This window comes from Esox lucius, chromosome 7, assembly GCF_011004845.1.
Source record: "Esox lucius isolate fEsoLuc1 chromosome 7, fEsoLuc1.pri, whole genome shotgun sequence".
Taxonomy (NCBI): domain Eukaryota; kingdom Metazoa; phylum Chordata; class Actinopteri; order Esociformes; family Esocidae; genus Esox; species Esox lucius.
The window spans coordinates 10,229,252-10,249,685 of NC_047575.1; the positions used below are offsets into that span (position 1 = coordinate 10,229,252).

General features: G+C 45.3%; 1 protein-coding gene across 3 annotated transcripts in view; it reads right to left on the reverse strand.

Annotated features, from left to right (window-relative positions):
* Positions 1-20,434, reverse strand: part of nrg2a (neuregulin 2a) — a 101,102-nt gene that overhangs the window by 52,110 nt on the left and 28,558 nt on the right. The window contains exon 1 of one of the 3 annotated variants that reach the window (XM_010870578.4): positions 3,643-4,183. The exons of the other annotated variants lie outside the window; for them this stretch is intronic. Within the exon in view, the coding sequence (XP_010868880.2) occupies positions 3,643-3,748 (106 nt within the window). The 5' untranslated portion in view covers positions 3,749-4,183. Of the gene's footprint in view, positions 1-3,642; positions 4,184-20,434 lie in introns of those variants that run through there. 3 annotated transcript variants of the gene reach the window in all.

The window sequence follows — 20,434 nt, forward strand, 5'->3', positions numbered from 1 at the left end:
TGATCTCCAGCCAACTGTGTTAGGTACACTAGCTAACACCCTCACATTATTGCCTGCCTCTCACTGCTATGGGCTACACTTATCCTTGTGATTCCTGATAACAAAGCGAATCAAAAGAAAATACACAATATATAACACTTTGTAGACAATTTGGGGTGCTTCTTTAGAACAGGAATAGTTCATTCCATTTGTAGAGCAGTAATGTAGAGCAGCAAAGAATCTTCACCTATTGAATGACAAGATAACCCAGAGCTTCCTCAATGCTCCATGCTCTTCTCATTCTTTCTGGTTCAGCTTGTAAACTTTTGTAAAGGTAAGCACTGAAGACATTCATTTCAAGTGTAAAAAGAAAAAAATACAGTCAGAGAAAAACATGATGCATGATTTAAATGCTCTAGATCCTCTTCTCCTACCAAGATATAGAGCAGCACATAGCCTGAGGAAAGACTAGTAAGACATTCCCAGGCTCTGGCAAAAGGATCAGCCCAGTCTGTCATCCAGTCACTCAGCCCATTCAATCAGTCAGTCAGCCTAGTCAGTCAATCAGTCAGTCAGTCAGTCCAGTTAGCCCATCAGTCAGTACGAAAGACTTCTTCTAAATGATATAGAAGTATGCCCTTGCTACACAAATCACGAGAGGTCTGGCATTGCTAAAAAAAAAAAAAGTCTCCTGTGTAATGCTCTTTCTACCAAGATCTGCTTTCAGTCAGGAACACTTCAATGAATTACACAAATGCACAAAAAAGGTTGTTTGGCCTTTCCAGATTGTGACCTAGTCGAAATATTGTTTAGTTTAAGTTTAAAACTATAAATAGACAGTAGCAGCTATATATCTTGAGGTCAATACCATGTGTAAGGCCCAGATTATAAAATGAATTCAACTGGAATTTGTGTCATGTTTCATGCTGTGTTTCTAGTTGGTGCATGTCACACGCATCGCTTACATGTCCACTAAATGTAGATCAAACTATCACAAAACCTCCCCAAAGCCCTGCAGCATAAAGACTGCAATCAATTAAACTAGCAGACTTCGATAACATTAATAGCTGTATGTAAACTACATGTACAGTCACATACAGTGTAGTGCAATTGAAGAGAAAAGTCAGGTGGACTATGCCAAAAAAATAGGGTGCCATTTCAGAATTCACCATAGTTCTTTTCCCTTCTCTTAGATATTGCAAGCAGAGTTCCTCAGGTGTTCTTTTGTCCTTTGTTCCACTAGACAAAACAAAACAAAAGAATCGTACTACTGCTGGACTACTACTGCCCCCACTACTAATATGACTACTATTACTACTACAACTACTGCTACAACTACTATTACAGCAGCTGATTCCTTTTACTACTACCACTATAACACCACAATAATATTTCCATGGCTACTATTACTATATTATTACTATGGCTATTACTACAACTATGCTACTACTACCTTACTATTGCTCTTAGTACTAATACCATAGCAATACAACTGATACTACAATGACTACGGCTTTTACTACAACTACTATTTCTACAACTATTTCTATTATAACCACTAACACTACTACTGATAATAATACCCATAATTCTAATACTACTACTATTCAACAACTACTAGATACATTACTACAACTACTACTACCACCACCACCATCACTACTACTACAAAAAATAATAACAATCCAAATAATGCAGCACACAACAGGCTAACTGAGACACACAACAGGCTGACTGAGACACAAAACAGGCTAAAGGAGCCACTGAGACGCCATACAGAACAACACATTTCACCATCTTAACCTTAGGGCTCGCAGAAAAGAGCAGAACAAGGGGTCAAACAGCCATACTTAGCACAATCTACTGAATAAGGGACAGTGTATTGGAGCCCACATAACACCAAGACAGGTGATAGGTTTCATGAAGGCTGTGGGTGAACCGTGATGATTGTGGCCTCTGGCTCACTCATGTACATGTTCTTTTTTCAAGTGTTACCAGACTGATAAAAAGATCATCCATGAGCTTTAGGTGACAATACCCTAGATTTTAGACAAACATAAAAAAAAAAACATGGCCTATTTAACCGATTAGAAGAAAACATGAATGGAAGCAACGACAGTGAACGTGTTCAGAGCTCAAGAGTGCAGCAGACGGGGCAGTCCCAAGCCACGGTGTACGGGCTGACTGCCTTCTGCGAGGCAAATGCCCCTCTAAATTACAGGGAGAAACTTAAGTACGGGCTGCTTGAATGGGAGATAGAGATCGAAGGACAATACAATCCAGCTGCTGATATAGCCAGGTATCTGAGATGGTATTGTGACGTCCCAGCGCTTTGACGGAGTGTCTCTCTGGGGGCCTGGCATTTCAGACACAGAGTTAACACCCTGTGAGTTCTAAGACTGGGTTACTTAACACAGCCTCAGATAGCTTTGGTTGCAAAATGACACAAAGAGCTGTAAAAAACTGTGTGTATTCCTGTGTGTGTATTTCTGTATGTGTATTTCTGAGTGTGTATTTCTGTGTGTGTTCTTGTAGCACATTAACAGGAGGGCCGCAGTTCTTCAAAAGTTCTCAAGTACAGTAAACCAAGGAATATACTGAAATGTGAGGAGCTTTTTCCCCTCTGCACTACTAGAAAGGCTCAGAGGTTCGGTTTGGTGTAATACTGAAAATGGTTACGCTTAGGGAATTTTTAAGTAAATCCACTGTCCTATCACTCCCCAAACGATCCTCACTAGTAGTGTAATACAAGGCTATGTGTGTGTTTGGGAAAGAGGCACGCAGAGAAAGAAACAGGGAGAAAGAAAGAGAGCGAGGGGGCATGACTATGAAATGGGGGTAAGTCTTCCACGTGACCCTGGGTCAAACATCACCGACAGGCTTCGACACGCAGTAGCCTCCACAGAGAGAGAGCACACTGCTGTGTTTGTGACTATGAAGGCAACGGCTCCAATGTCATTCCAAGGGGTTTCCTACAAGACATAACAGAGTCACTATGCCAAGTCAACCAGCAGGAACCCAAGCTGAGGGACAGCTGACCTCTCTTGAGAGTTCCGCCAGGCCACGGCCACACTGGGAAGAATCGGGTCACTGTGTAACATTGGAGACAGCACCTGAGACAAATGTACTGCAAGTGTCCGCAGGGCGAATGGGGGGAAAACATGGGAGTAGAAAAAGTCAACAGTTTCAGTTGGCTGTACACTGACAGTCAAAGTCAAGTCAAATATGAAACCTGAAGGGTGGAAAAAAATATAATGAGTTCCACCCTGTGGCCGCTGTCAGTGCCCCCGACAGGGCTGTGTGTTGCTGCGTTGTTAGCGCTGTTAGCGCTGTGCGCGCAGTACAAAGGGAGGTCCCCAAGCTCATCGAAGGATTTCATTTGGGCCACTTCATTTGGGCAGGCATTGAAAACACACACTGAACCACAGCAACACACCTACACAGCTGAAACCAGATGTGCTGTTACATGTACAGCAGCACACAACACTATCACGTGTCCGCATTACATCCCTTCCAAGTGACAACCTGGCGGCAGGCTTTGACAAGACGAGGTGATATATTCTCTCTCAGGTCCTGCAGCCCCCACCGCACCAACAACAACCCCAGACTCACACACGCACACACACAACCTCGAAAATGTCTTCTCCAAGGATTCATTTTTACCTGCTGTTGGATTCAGTTCACTCAACTCTTTTTCCTTGCGTTCTTTTCGTTCATTCCTACCCCCCTTCTTTTTCCCTTTCTTCTCCTTCTTCTTGCCTTCCGACATGCTGTCAGTTGAAAGTTTAAATCCTCTCAGGAAAAAAAAAAGAAACGGGGGGGGAAATACAGGTAGTCCTGTGGGGAGCGTGTGGCAAGCAGACACTAGACTCAGAGACTGTCAGAGCTTTCCCTCTCCTATCTACACTAGTCAGTAGAACAGGGCAAAAGGTAGTGAGAAGAGGAAAGGAAAAGGGGTGGGAAAGAAAGAGAGGGAGGGTAGAGAGACAGGGGGAGGGAGAGAGAGAGAGAGCGCAGGGAGGCATTTCCCATTGCTGTAAAGGCAATTAACTGTCCCGTTTCTGGAACAGTCCGATAAGCAGCGCCTCTTCCTGATCCTCCAGCTGGAGGGGAGACCCGAGACAGAGACACCCCTTCCCCCGGGAGCAGAGGAGATGGCCTTCACAGCAGGCCACCCGTACCTGCGCCAAGCCCCAACTAGCCCGGAGCATCTTCCCTTTAACACTGACCTAAGCACGCCCTGGAGACAGAACAGTTAACCCCACCCTGCTGCTTTGGACCCCGGTTTTCTTTGCAATCACACGCCCCCCCCCTAACTCACTTCATCTGGTTCCGATGAGGGTAATAAACACTGACATCGATCAAGAGGATATGCGCGGAAGTCACCGTGCCCGAAGTCCTTCCACACAAACATCAATATCCTTTCCACACCTCCTGCACCACACCCCCACCCCCACCCCCCCCCCCCCGCCACGTTTCACAGCATTAGCAAGCCCCAGCATGTCTCTGTACTAATGCTGTCGTCATCTCAGACCTGAACAGATAGACCTGTCTCTCTTGGTCTCACTCACACACAGTCAGTCTGACTGTGACACTGTAATCACATGGCGTATATTGCCGCTGAAATAGCAATGCAATTAAGCCCAATAGCTACAAGTCGGAGAAATAAAGACTCCTCTCCTAGAAACAACCCACTGCTAATACTTAACCTGGCACACTTTAGAGCACAATAACAATCAATACATGACTCTGTTCTGTACTGAAGTAGGGTTGGGGAGTAATGGATGACAAAAAACTGATGTAAATCTAATCTGTCATGTCAGCAGCATAAAGATTCATTGTAATCTGATTACAGTCACTGGATTACTTCTTGGGACTTTGATATTCAGAATGCAGGTGTGTGTCCTATGACATTGCTGTACATTACTGAGCGTCTTTGATCAGTAACCAATGATCAGCATTGTACCGCAAAGGCAGAGGTCTGTATCCAGAAAAAACTAACTGGTTTCATTGAAAGAGCAGCCAATGCCTACATTTAGACAATCCACACAATATACAGTTAGCAATGTCTACACCATAGCCAGAATATTAGAGTAATGGAGTCCATGAAGGTTTCAAATAAAGATGTCTTTGGGTTGCTCGTGGCTATGTCTAAAGATTGCTGTAACATGGCACTGCTTTTAATATTATAGGGTGAAGATGCAAACATGTTATAAGGAATTGATGATGTTTGAGAAAGAACAGTGTGTTGGCTGCGAGTGCACTGTCCAGCGACCAGCGCAGACCAACCATGCATACCCTTTGATCCTACCACCTCCACTGGCCTCTTCATACACGTTAACCACTTACAGTGGGGAGAACAAGTATTTGATTTTGCAGGTTTTCCCACTTACAAAGCATGTCTGTCATTTTTATCCTAGGTACTCTTCAACTGTGAGCGACGGAATCTAAAACAAAAATCCTGAAAATCACATTGTATGATTTTTAAGTAATTAATTTTCATTTTATTGCATGACCTAAGCATTTGATACATCAGAAAAGCAGAACTTAATATTTGGTACAGAAACCTTTATTTGCAATTACAGAGATCATACGTTTCCTGTAGTTCTTGACCAGATTTGCACACACTGCAGCAGGGATTTTGGCCCACCTCTCCATACAGACCTTCTCCAGATCCTTCAGGTTTCGGGGCTGTCACCGGGCAATATGGACTTTCAGCTCCCTCCAAAGATTTTCTATTGGGTTCAGGTCTGGAGACTGGCTAGGCCACTCCAGGACCTTGAGATGCTTCTTACGGAGCCACTCCTTAGTTGCCCTGGCTGTGTGTTTTGGGTCGTTGTCATGCTGGAAGACCCAGCCACGACCCATCTTCAATGCTCTTACTGAGGGAAGGAGGTTGTTGGCCAAGATCTCGCGATACATGGCCCCATCCATCCTCCCCTAAATACGGTACAGTCGTCCTGTCCCCTTTGCAGAAAAGCATCCCCAAAGAATGATGTTTCCACCTCCATGCTTCACAGTTGGGATGGTGTTCTTGAGGTTGTACTCATCCTTCTTCTTCCAAACACGGCAAGTGGAGTTTAGACCAAAAAGCTCTATTTTGTTCTCATGAGACCACATGACCTTCTCCCATTCCTCCTCTGGATCATCCAGATGGTAATTGTCCCAGACCGAGGGAGATTGACCGTCATCTTGAACTTCTTCCATTTTCTAATAATTGCGCCAACAGTTGTTGCCTTCTCACCAAGCTGCTTGCCTATTGTCCTGTAGCCCATCCCAGCCTTGTTCAGGTCTATAATTTTATCCTTGATGTCCTTACACATCTCTCTGGTGATGTGATGCAATAAAATGCAAATTAATTATTAAAAAATCATACAATGTGACTTTCTTAGATTCCGTCTCTCATAGTTGAAGTGTACCAATGATAGAAATTACAGACCTCTACATGCTTTGTAAGTAGGAAAACCTGCAAAATCGGGAGTGTATCAAATACTAGTTTTCCCCACTGTATATGGACGAATCGGCTTGCTCTGGACGCTACAGAAGTAACACAATATTGATTTTGGCTGCTGTCAAGATTGACTATAAGCAACAAATGCAGGCATAAACACATATTGTATTTCTGCACTGTTTTGAAAATCCACCCCCAACAGTCCTTATTACACGCTAAACAATGGTGGGTTTGGAATGGGGGTTTGGCACAATTCAACAGGTCTGAACAATTAAATTGTTAGGGTCTCAGGGCAAAACGTTTGACAAACACTGGCGTCATGTCCAAGCAATGGGCTGTAAATATCACTTGGCCTTTTATTGATGTTCACAATACTCGCTCAATGTTTGTGCTCGGTCTGTTAGTGGTTATGTACGGTTGTTCACAAATGCCTAATTGTATTCTGATTAACCAATAATAGTTGAGTTGAGGAAGTGTAGCTTAAAACTGCCTATTGATCATTGTTTTTGCAACTCGTAAACGGCCAGTGAGAAATGCCCTTGCAAGAGCATCATTTGGATGCCAGCCCAGAGGCCTATGGAGTACATGTTTAAGAGAACAGCCTGCCTTCTAAGCTCTTCTGTGGTATTGTGCTCGACATTAGGTCAAAATAAATTTTCTTTCAGTCTAACAGAAAATAAATAAATTAAAAACGTCAGTACATAAAAGGGATTACATTTTGAGTCACCTACCCAACCCCGTTTAGAAGGTCAGCAAAATGCCAATACCAGGGTCAGGGCTAGGGTCAAGGTTAGGGTCAGGGTTCAACTCATCAGGCTGCGTCTTACTCTCTGGTCTGGCAACAGAGCTAGCAGCATGCGTGGCGAACAACACCCACCAGGCAACGGGCCTAAGTCAAAGACACAGCATGACTCATCTGCTCTGGTATCGGTGGGCCTCCCAGAAGTGATCTCTCGGGCAAAGCCCTCAGGAACGCAGGTCACCGGTCGGGGGGAGCTGTCATGCCTCAACAGGTCAATCTGTTCAGGAGACTGTAAAGGCTAACTAGAGGCCAGGTGTCCCGTGCCAACTTAGTCGAGTCAGTCATTTTCCTTCTTCCTCTCTCTATTTTCTCCTTGTCCTTCTTCAGTCATCTTTCTGTTCCAGTTTGAACATGGTGATCTAATCTGTCAGCGGTGATGACCGTGGACGACTGGAGGGCCTTTGGTTTGTCAGGAAGCACCCCCCAACTCCTCAACCTTCCTCCCCCGCTGCTGAGCAAGAAGGGACTTGTTACCCAAACTGTCTTCACTGTCCTCCCTGGCACTAGTGTCTCTGTATGTACGTGTGCCTGCGTGCGTGCATGTGTCTGCATATGTAAGGGCGTCAGATTTCTTTAGGGTACGTACAACTTAAGAGCAGTTATAGCAGGTCGATTGGATAATTACACCTTTTCACGCTGGGGAGGGGAAGTTCAGCTCCTCAAGTCTTGTAAGTTCTGAATATCTTTTGATAAGAAAATCAAGAAAACAAGACGGATCTCGACCATAAACAAACATGTCTACTGTGATGAGACCACGCTTCTGTTTTCTGCTCCACCGTGTCTCTTCCCTGACGTGAAAACCCTGTTCTGAATGAAACTGAAGCAGCGGAAGAATAACATTTGTGTAAATTGATGAGGTCTCACCGCCCACGGCCCCAAACCTTTCCCTCTTTATCTGCTCCCCATGGACTCTTTCACGCAGTGCCACCCACCAAGCAAATAGATGGGAGACGGAAGATTAAATGAGGGATAAGAGCAGTCCATGCTTGCTAAAATGGCTGCACTTACGCACTTTGTGTGTTTGTGTGTATGTGTGTGCTCATGGAAGTGTGTTTAGGGGTGGGTGTGTGTCGGTGTACTACCCAGGGTATGTTGTGGGTGTACCAGCTCTGAGGGCGCTTACTCTCCATCCGGTTTAAAATGGTGGAAAAGGGGGCTATGCGTCGTGATATCGCACACGTCCGTGGACCAGCACAGAGAACCCTATTGGCAGAGCTCTGTACTGCAGCAAGCTTTATCTGAGACTCCATCAGTACATGTCTGTCCAGCCTGCCACGAGGGAGGGGCTCACTGCCCCTGGATCTACTAGATAAAAAGCAGAGAGATTCTCGTAGACAGCAGGCATACACAGACACAAGGAATGCCCACAGAATCCTCTGTCCCTCCTGTTTCTAGTCCATTAGGAAGCATCTGCTGTATCTCAACAGTCTGGCCCCCGAGGATCAGGCTCTGGTGGTGGGGCCCATGAGAGAGGGCCAGATGGGGGGTGGGGGCTGGGAGGTGGGGGCTGGGGGGTGGGGGGCTGGGGGCTGGGGGGTGGGGGCTGGGGGGTGGGGGCTGGTGGGTGGGGGGCTGGGGTCGAACTGACATTAAGAGTAAATAAAAAAAAAATAATCTGGAGCCCATCTCTTTAAAATTCCTGGCTCGGATTCCCTGGATGTCCCGCTCATAAACCCTTCGCGGGCCCCCGTCCCTGCCTCCGTCCGGGCCCGACACATCCCACCCGGCCCCTCAGATCCCACCCGATGGCTGCTTTGCGTGACGGAGTGTGGTGGCGGCCCTCTCTCTCCTGTACCTGCCCATCGTCATCCAAACGGCCCGGCACCCTGGCACCCTGGCACCCTGGCACCCTGGCACCCTGGCACCCCGGCGTCTTTCATGAGTGCCCTCGTTTCTCTTTCCAGACATAATGGTTTTAAACACCCATCACGTTGTTTAGATCCCCACGCTTTCCCACAAGGCAGAGTTTGTGTGGAGGGGCGTCGCGAGGGGACCAGTCCCCGCTTTTAACACTCCTCTATTGATGAGACTGCAAGGTGGAGCACGTGCAGTGAGTGGTGGTGGGGAGGGGGGGGGCAAAGAGCAGTAGGGATTGGGAGAGGGGAAGGGGGGGTGTAAAGGGGCGACATGAAGGAGAACATAAAGCCATGCAGGAGACACGATCGGCAAGAAAAACTGTGTCCTCATTATCCGGTAATACAAAGGCGGGGGTAGCCGCGTCTTAGCTGCCTTGGAACACAATATGCATCTGCTCGCTCAGCTGAGGACATGCTGTGGCCTAGTCCCGTTAAACCACTACACAGGCTGGTAGGCACGTCATTACCGCTCCACAACCCGGATCAGACATCTTTTTGTAAACTCGGGTCCTAGACTGACACCAGACATATATCTGGGAATTGCTAGCAGTTTGTGGGGTGGTGGTGGGGGGGGGGGTTTGCCCTGTATCTGCGCAGCAGTTCGTGGGGTGGGGCGGTGGGGGTGGTAGCCCTGTATCTGAATGACACACAGAGGCTGAACGAGGTGGAGCGTGAGGCGAGTTTCTGTCTGTCAGAATGCTGGCGCATCAGCCCCGCAAGGGAGACACGCACAACCCCAATCGATGTGACTGGCATCTGGACACCTCGGGAAGGGAAAGGGCTATTTCTCTCAAGGTCAGTTTCACCAAGGTCGGCTCAGTGACTACTCTGCCATGCCACGGCTGAAATGAAGTGACGGAATGAAAACGCGGACTACATGGATTCCTCCGTTTACCATATTGGGAACAGGTGAATGGATTCAAATCTAGCCTAGCCACTTAGTGAGGGGAGAAAAGAGCGTGCTTCACGAGAGGGAGGGAAAGAGAGCAAAAGGCAGACAGAAAGAGCAAGAAAGAGAGAGAAAAAAAGAAGAAGCTGGAGAAAAAGAGCTAGCAAGCTCGAAAAAGAGAGTATTTAAGTATTTAATGAGGAAGCGTTCCTGGGTGGATTCAGCTCTTTGACGTTTCCGCAGCGCACAGCTGTCACCATGGAAACCACACTCAGAGAGGCTGGAGAGAAGGAGAGTGAGAGAGGAGCCGGCAGAACGGAGAAAGAATGCGATATAGAAAGAGGGGAAAGGGAGTGAATGAGAGAGAGAGAGACAGAGGAAGAGAGAGAGCAAGAGAGAGAGAGAGATATAAGGCTGTTGCAGTCTGGCAACTGCATCACTTCATAAAACAGATGTCCATAGGGGGAGAGGAGGGGAGAGGAGGGGAGGGGGGAGGGCTGGGCCGTGCCTGCTGGGAAACACTGCAGCAGCCCCAACGCCAAGTGAGGGAGAGGAGACAACAAAACAGCAGAACTGGGCATGCTCCACTCTCAAGGCCAGCGACAAAATGAGATTTCAGCTCTTTAGTCTCTGGGCCTGCTCAGCTCTCTGCCTCTGTCCTACCCTCCATCTGTCACTTGAGTCTTTATAAATACATCATACTACTAGCCCTCTCCGTCTCCTGGAAATGGCTCTATAGTAAATTAAAATGGACCGGTTCATCTTCTAATTGATTGATCTAACGGTGGACTGATTGATAAAGACCTGTCTCCCTCTGCTGGCCCACGGGCTGACTCATCTGGTGACAGAGAGACAGATACGGCATGAAAGATGAGAGATGAGCATAGCAACACAGCAGCCAATAGGGCGTGCTACCGCAATAACAGGCCACCGGAGTGTCTTCACACATGCGCGCGCTCGCACGCACAGGCACCCCGTGACAGGAGCGTCTCTCTGGTTATCTGACATCACTTCCTCGTGGTGACAGGGCGCTAAGCCTTAACATGACGGATGACGTCACTGACTTAGCGGTTCACACCCCCCGCCTCGCCCAATCCGTCCACATCTCCTTTAGTTTGGTAGTCCGCAGACCGATACCACACCCACACTTAAAGAAGCGTGCCCTCGCTTCGCTCTGTCAAATCCCTGGGGTTTCACTGAACCCTTCATCACATGACAGTGTGTGTCTGTGTGTGTATCTGTGGGTTCAATTTCCAGGATTACCAACATGATAAAGTCTGACATAATGTTCACTACTGTAAGTGAGCACGGGTAAGCAACTGCTAAATGAGTCAAAGGTAAACGGCATTTGGAATTAGAACGACCTGTGGGCTCAAACATGCTGAGAAAGCCTTAACATGTCAAACTGAGTTTTAAATAAAAGCTAAAAGTCTACAATTTTAGGAAGGTTTGTACATTGATTTTTCAACAATTTTCCATCATAAATGTGGTCTTTTTTTTGACTGAGCAAAGCATTACACTTTTGGTCTACCAGAAAAAGTCTTAAAGGGATATTTCACACGAAGATAATCGTTTGGTGTATTCTTAATTTAAAAAGTGTGCATGTCAGCAGTTATGTTTTCAAGATCTTTTTTAATCTGTACTGAAAGGACTCCATCTTAAAAAATTTAAAAACATGACTGCTGACATGCACAGTTCTGGAGGATTAACTGGCAACCAATGCAGGGTATTTAAAATGGCTTTTGTGTGCTCTCCTTCTGATGTTCATTAGCACTCATTCTGCTATATTGTGAATATTTTTTGGGGTGTGAAGACGGTAGGGCATTCTCAATACTCCTAGTGATATAGCAATCATTACCTCAAATTATTATATATGGGTTTTAAAATAAAGGTCAGAGTCTAAAATCACATGTATAGTACTGTCCAAAAGTCTTAGTCACCTGAAAATCTAACAAAGGCCATTTATTTTGGGTACTAAGTGTTTAAAGTAAAATAAACACTTACTACCCAAAATTATATACACACACACACACACACAAATTTAGAATCTTATATATGATATTATTTTTTACAAATAAACACTTACTATCCAAATAAGTGATGTTAGTTTGACTAAAGTTGCCTAAAACTTTTGCACAGTACTGTAGTTTTTTTAATCTAATGCATTGTCAAAAATGTCATTTTTGAATCTAATGCATTGTCAATTTCTCTTTTTTGTCTGGGCACCAATAACTATAACCTCAGGTTTGTCCCTGTTCAGATGTAAGACATGTTGTGTTCCATATATTGATGCCTTTGCTGCACCGGTCCGGTGTTCGTGAAATGCTACAACGGGAAATCAGAAAAGTTACAGAAAACACCCTGCTGTCTTCCCTTCCACTGGTGTATTGCTATGTTCAGCTCTCAGTGGTTAAGGCAAAACAGGACAACCCTAACCCTAACCCTAAACAGGACAACCCTAACCCTAACCACAACCCTAACCCTAACCCTAACCCTAACCCTAACCTAACCCTAACCCTAACCACAACCCTAACCACAACCCTAACCCTAACCACAACCCCAACCCCAACCCTAACCACAACCCCAAACCCTAACCACAACCCTAACCCTAACCACAACCCTAACCCTAACCACAACCCCAACCACAACCCTAACCCTAACCACAACCCTAACCCTAACCACAACCCTAACCCTAACCTAACCCTAACCCCAACCCTAACCACAACCCCATATCATATTTTACTATATAGCCCACAAGTGTTTAACATTAGGATTGCTACAATTCCAGAGTGTGTAATGTCTAGTTTTTTTAGTTTTCTAGTTTTCTACTTGAGTCATCTCTCACTCTCCTCCTGCATGCTGCTTCCCACACAAAGCCCTGCCCCATGTGGTGTTCAGACTGGCGTTCAGAATGTTCTGCATGCCTAGACTGCTCTGTAGCCGATTTGTGGGAAATGTTGATTAAGTATTGGTGATTTATACATCAGTAATAATGAAGCATCAATCATCCAATTCAGCTTGCTTGTCTTTCTTATCAGTCTATCTAAATTAGGGCTGCACAATATATCGTTTCAGCATCGACATTGTGATGTACGCATCCGCAATAGTCACACGGCAGAATGTGCGATTTAGTAAGGTAAACATACACTAACCTAAAGGATTATTAGGAACACCATACTGATACTGTGTTTGACCCCCTTTCGCCTTCAGAACTGCCTTAATTCTACGTGGCATTGATTCAACAAGGTGCTGAAAGCATTCTTTAGAAATGTAGGCCTATATTGATAGGATAGCATCTTGCAGTTGATGGAGATTTGTGGGATGCACATCCAGGGCACGAAGCTCCTGTTCCACTACATCCCAAAGATGCTCTATTGGGTTGAGATCTGGTGACTGTGGCGGCCATTTCAGTACAGTGAACTCATTGTCATGTTCAAGAAACCAATTTGAAATGATTCGAGCTTTGTGACATGGTGCATTATCCTGCTGGAAGTACATGGGTACATGGTGGTCATAAAGGGATGGACATGGTCAGAAACAATGCTCAGGTAGGCCGTGGAATTTAAACGATGCCCAATTGGCACTAAGTGGCCTAAAGTGTGCCAAGAAAACATCCCCCACACCATTACACCACCACCACCAGCCTGCACAGTGGTAACAAGGCATGATGGATCCATGTTCTCATTCTGTTTACGCCAAATTCTGACTACCATCTGAATGTCTCAACAGAAATCGAGACTCATCAGACCAGTCTTCAACTGTCCAATTTTGGTGAGCTTGTGCAAATTGTAGCCTCTTTTTCCTATTTGTAGTGGAGATGAGTGGTACCCGGTGGGGTCGGGTCTTCTGCTGTTGTAGCCCATCCGCCTCAAGGTTGTGCGTGTTGTGGCTTCACAAATGCCTTGCTGCATACCTCGGTTGTAACGAGTGGTTATTTCAGTCAAAGTTGCTCTTCTATCAGCTTGAATCAGTCGGCCCATTCTCCTCTGACCTCTAGCATCAACAAGGCATTTTCACCCACAGGACTGCCGCATACTGGATGTTTTTCCCTTTTCACACCATTCTATGTAAACCTTAGAAATGGTTGTGTGTGAAAATCCCAGTAACTGAGCAGATCGGGAAATACTCAGACCAGCCCGTCTGGCACCAACAACCATGCCACGCTCAAAATTGCTTAAATCACCTTTCTTTCCCATTCTGACATTCAGTTTGGAGTTCAGGAGATTGTCTTGATCAGGACCACCTAAATGCATTGCAGCAACTGCCATGTGATTGGTTGATTAGATAATTGCATTAATGAGAAATGTAACAGGTGTTCCTAATAATCCTTTAGGTGAGTTTATATCAGTCTACACTAAAAAAAAAATCTAATGGAAAACTAGCATTATATCTTTCTGATTTATGGATTATTGGATACACAGTTTATTATTATTATTATTATTTTAAACACGGTTCGTTGCTGCACTTAGTTGACATGCAGGCTCTGCTTGCGCGTGATGAAATGATGAGCGAGGAACAGGCAAAAAAGACCGAAATGGAGAATTTGGTTGCAAAAAGTAATGCATCGTCAATTACATGGAAATATTCCGGCTACAGACAGGATGATGTTGACTAAAAACAGGTACTTTGTCGAGAGTGCCTTGCAATTGTTGCCACAACACGACCAATTTGTTTGATCATTTAAGACGGCACCACAAATCTTTGTATGACGAGTGCAAAGCATCTCAATCCCTCCAAAGCAAAAATCTATTTCGGATGCATTTGCCACTATTACACCATACGAGAAAGGTTCGAAAAGGCAGAGAGAAATCACAGATTCAATAACATTCAATGTCGCCAAAGACATGGTACCAATTAACACGGTTACCAAAGACGGTTTTAAAAACATTATCTGGACGCTTGACAAGTGTTATGTAATGCCATCATGCAACTATTTTCTCAAGTTGCCATCCCAGAGCTGTATGAGAAATGCAAGGCAGAAGTTGAAAAAGAGCTGTCACAAGTGGAATATTATACAGCAACAACGGACTTGTGGTCCAGACAACGGAGCCCTACATAAGTCTGACCGTACACTTTATTAATGAAAAGTTGAGAACATCGCAACAGGGATGAGAGAAGCTTTAGCTGATTGAGGCCTAGATGAGAGTTGTCTAGTCTGTATAACAACAGACAATGGCGCAAACATTAAAGCTGCACCTGAACAAGTGGACCAGATTGCAGTGCTTTGGCCACAGACTGCATCTTGCAGTTGGCAAGTTATGCCCAATTGGGCATTCTATTTTACTACTGTTGCTATTTCTATACTATTACTGTTACATATTATTACCTAGCAACCTGTTCAGAAATATACAACTTTCATGACTTTCCGACATTTTTATTTTAGAGGATAGGTCTGGGGAAGAATGAAGGATACATACAGTCAGGTTGATAGCCAAAATTCTTTCTGAAGACGTCCTGTATTTTTTCATATCGCAATATATATTGCAAAAAAATGTAATATCGCAATGTCAGGGATTTCCAATATCATGCAAATCTAAATAGCATTACTCATCATGTTTTATTTCAAGTCCATACTGAGATAGAATCCAAATACTGTAAGCATTGTAACACCAAACAAGTGTAACATGCTACCCAATCATTGAAATGTATTGAACCATCCACCTCACACGATCATTGTATTCACACAGTTACCATGGCGAGTGAGTGGCTCATCGGGTGATTCATGCAAGGCCGTGGGAGGCCTTCAGCTTTTCCTAACTTTATGCAAATCATGTGCACCAATTGTTGGGGACTGACAAATCACAGGGTGTTTCTAGCTGGCGAGTGGCAATGCTCAAACCTTGATGCACAACTAAACTTGCTCTTTTGACGCCACAGGCAAGCCTCCTTGGGAGATGCTAGCGTGGCTATCCACATTTTCATGAGCAGTGTGTAGGGGCCATTACTGCTTGAATCACAAGCATTGAATGGTACTTTTGCCCATTTTTGGTACAATGCCATTTTTCACTTTCTAAAAGCGTTCTACAATTGCACCTTGGCTGGCTAGCTAACCACATTCAGAGTGCATGTGAATACAATCTTTTACCAGTGCTGGTGTTGTGGGCCAAGGCCAACATGGTACAATGTTGTTAATGCAACATTGTTAGTGCCGGTACTATATTGTTGTGGCCCATAAATCATCCTCCATTCAAGACACCAGTTTCCACATCACCTAGCTTTTATTGTAGGTAGATAAAAAAAAGAAAATCTAACTGTCTTAACACTCTATTGTGACTAATGCTTTTTTCTTGATATCGCTAATGAGTCCAGCCAATCAACAGACTGAAACTTGATTCAAAGTAAATACACACATACATAATCATTACATTAAAATGTTAATAGTTGGAGTTCACACAATAAACTTGGATAGGGGACAAGTTTAGTGTCATACAAGTGGATAGGTTTCTAATGTCTAAGTAAACACAAATAAGAAATTCCTCTGTGTCTTACGACATAATTTTTTATTTCAGCATAATTGTTACATTAACCACCTATCAACCAATCACTGCACATCTTCATGATCATTTTAATAATCCTCCCTGATCTTTGTAGTTGGACTTGATCTTGAAATGCAATACTTGACTGAGAGACATGTGTTATAAAACCTGGTTTCCAAAAAAGTTGGGACGTTTTAAAATAAAAACATAATGTGATGGTGCGCAAATCATTTATCTCTGTATTTATTTGAAAATAGTACAAAGAAAACATATCAAATGTTGAAACTGAGAAATGTTATTGCTTTGGGAAAAAACCTTTGATTGCAGCAACACATATCAAAAAAGTTGGGACGGGCATGTTTACCACTTTGTTGCATCACCTTCTTTTAACAACACTCTGTAAGCATATGGGAACTGAAAACACCAATTTCTGTAGTTCTGAAAGTGAAATGTTTTCCCATTGTTACTTGATAAAGGATTTCAGCTGCTCAACAGTTTGGGGTCTCCTTTGTCGTATTTTTCATGTAATAATTTGCCAAAATATTTTCAATGGGTGACAGGTCTAGACTGCAGGCAGGCCAGTTTAGCACCCAGACTCTTTTACTACGGAGCCATGCTGTTGTGATATGTGCAGAATGTGGTTATGGCATTCTCTTGCAGAAATAAGCAAGGACTTCCCTCCAAACGATATTGTCTGGATGGCAGCATATGTTCCTCCAAAACCTGTATATATTGTTTAGCATTAATGGTGCCTTCATAGATGTGCAAGCCACCCATGCCATGCAATTTTACACAGAGAAATGTTATTCTTAAATTGTTGCACTATTTGCTTTCACTGTCTTTCACAGTGTGAACCCCTCCCCATCTTTACATCTAATAGACACAATCCGAGGTAGTAGAACCTCGGATTCAGGAGGAACAGTGTGGTTTTCGTCCGGGCCGTGGAACACTGGACCAGCTCTATACCCTCTACGGGGTGTTGGAGGGTTCATGGGAGTTTGCCCAACCAATCCACATGTGTTTTGTGGATTTGGAGAAGGCATTCGACTGTGTCCCTCGCGGCATCTTGTGGAGGGTGCTTGGGGAATATGGGGTCCTGGGTCCTTTGCTAAGGGCTGTCAGGTCCCTATACAACCGAAGCAGGAGCTTGGTCCGCATTGCCGGCAGTAAGTCAGACTTGTTCCCAGTGCATGTTGGACTCCGGCAGGGCTGCCCTTTGTCACCGGTTCTGTTTGTAATTTTTATGGACAGAATTTCTAGGCGCAGCCAGGGGCCGGAGGGTGTCAGGTTTGGGGACCACACGATTTCGTCTCTGCTCTTTGCAGATGATGTTGTCGTGTTGGCCCCTTCTAACCAGGACCTTCAGCATGCACTGGGACGGTTTGCAGCCGAGTGTGAAGCGGTGGGGATGAAAATCAGTACCTCCAAATCCGAGGCCATGGTCCTCAGTCGGAAAAGGGTGGCTTGCCCACTTCAGGTTGGTGGAGAGTGCCTGCCTCAAGTGGAGGAGTTTAAGTATCTAGGGGTCACGAGTGAGGGAAGGATGGAACGGGAGATTGACAGACGGATCGGTGCAGCTTCTGCAGTAATGCAGTCGATGTATCGGTCTGTCGTGGTGAAGAAAGAGCTGAGCCGCAAGGCGAAGCTCTCGATTTACCAGTCAATCTACGTTCCTACTCTCACCTATGGTCATGAGCTTTGGGTCATGACCGAAAGGACAAGATCCCGGATACAGGCGGCCGAAATGAGTTTTCTCCGCAGGGTGGCTGGGCGATCCCTTAGAGATAGGGTGAGAAGCTCGGTCACCCGGGAGGAGCTCAGAGTAGAGCCGCTGCTCCTCCACATCGAGAGGGGTCAGCTGAGGTGGCTTGGGCATCTTTTTCGGATGCCTCCGGAACGCCTTCCTGGGAAGGTGTTCCGGTCCCATCCCACCGGGAGGAGACCCCGGGGAAGACCTAGGACACGCTGGAGGGACTATGTCTCCCGGCTGGCCTGGGAACGCCTCGGTGTCCCCCCGGAAGAGCTAGAGGAAGTGTCTGGGGAGAGGGAAGTCTGGGCATCCCTGCTTAGACTGCTGCCCCCGCGACCCGGCCCCGGATAAGCGGTAGAAGATGGATGGATGGATGGATAGACACTTCCTCTCTGGGATGCTCTTTTCATACCCAATCATGTAACTGACCTGCCAACTAACCTAATTAGTTGTGGGATGTTCCACCAATTTTTTTTTTTTTGCATAACGCAACCTTTCCAGTATTTTGTTGCCCCTGTCACCTGTTTTTGAAACGTGATGCTATCAACAAATTGTTGAGTCCCAACTTTTTGCCGGACCACATAAGTGGAGCCGGCCAAGTAGAGCGAATGTGCCTGCCAGCCTGCCTGACTGACATTAAATATTATAGTGGTTAGAGATGCATACTGTCATGCAGGCGATCGGGGTTTGACCCTTGACACAGACAAAACAAATTAGGCATTAGGACTTGTTCATATTGCTCTCGTTTTCGATTTACATCATATGGCATAGTGGTTAGCTATTCAACTGTCTATTTGATTTCTAAAGGCATGAACCAGCCAAGGAGTGATTGGGATCATTGTTTTCAATATAGGTACTATATAGATATTAACTAGACATCTACAGTAATCTCTTAATAATTTAACATGTTGAATGTAGAGTAGTGATCCTGTTGTACCTGTTGTTGGTTTGGATGTTAACTAATGTAGGCAACCTTGGAGTTTCTACTACTTGGTTTGACAATGCAAGCAAAAAGTCACCACATCCCTACACACATATCACATGCACACACACCCGCTGCTAAAATAGCGTAGTGGTTAACGACACAGTCTGTCACATAATACACCACAGATCGAATCCAGCTTGGGAATTAACACCCTTTTAATGGCAGAAGTAGGCTTGTCTGGTTCCCTTTCTTGTTTGGAAAGTGGATTGTATATGGCAGACAGAGGAAGTCCACTTTACTATTAGTATTAATCCTGAAGTACTTCAAGATTGCTTAAACAAAAGGGGTGAATCCTTATACAACAACTATTCTTCTTAAACATTTAGAAAAAATAATAATTGTGATAAATCACAAAATGGACAATTAAATACATTTCACTAATAATTTGTAACATAAAAAGACTACAAAAATGTAGAGGGGGGGTATTAGAGGGGGGTATTAGAGGGGGATGTAGAGGGGGGTATTAGAGGGGGATGTAGAGGGGGGTATTAGAGGGGGATGTAGAGGGGGGTATTAGAGGGGGATGTAGAGAGGGATATTGGAGGGGGATGTAGAGGGGGGTATAAGAGGGGGATGTAGAGGGGGGTATTAGAGGGGGATGTAGAGGGGGTATTAGAGGGGGATGTAGAGGGGGGTATTAGAGGGGGATGTAGAGGGGGGTATTAGAGGGGGATGTAGAGAGGGATATTGGAGGGGGATGTAGAGGGGGGTATTAGAGGGGGATGTAGAGGGGGGTATAAGAGGGGGATGTAGAGGGGGGTATTAGAGGGGGATGTAGAGGGGGGTATTAGAGGGGGATGTAGAGGGGGTATTAGAGGGGGATGTAGAGGGGGGTATTAGAGGGGGATGTAGAGGGGGGTATTAGAGGGGGATGTAGAGGGGGGTATTAGAGGGGGATGTAGAGGGGGTATTAGAGGGGGATGTAGAGGGGGGTATTAGAGGGGGATGTAGAGGGGGTATTAGAGGGGGATGTAGAGGGGGGTATTAGAGGGGGATGTAGAGGGGGGTATTAGAAGGGGATGTAGAGGGGGGTATTAGAGGGCGATGTAGAGGGGGGTATTAGAGGGGGGTATTAGAGGGGTATGTAGAGGGGGATGTAGAGGGGGATGTAGAGGGGGGTATTAGAGGGGGGTATTTGAAGGGGATGTAGAGGGGGATGTAGAGGGGGGTATTAGAGGGGGGTATTTGAAGGGGATGTAGAGGGGGACAGCCCTATCAGTCTGTGGTCCATGACCATTCACACTAG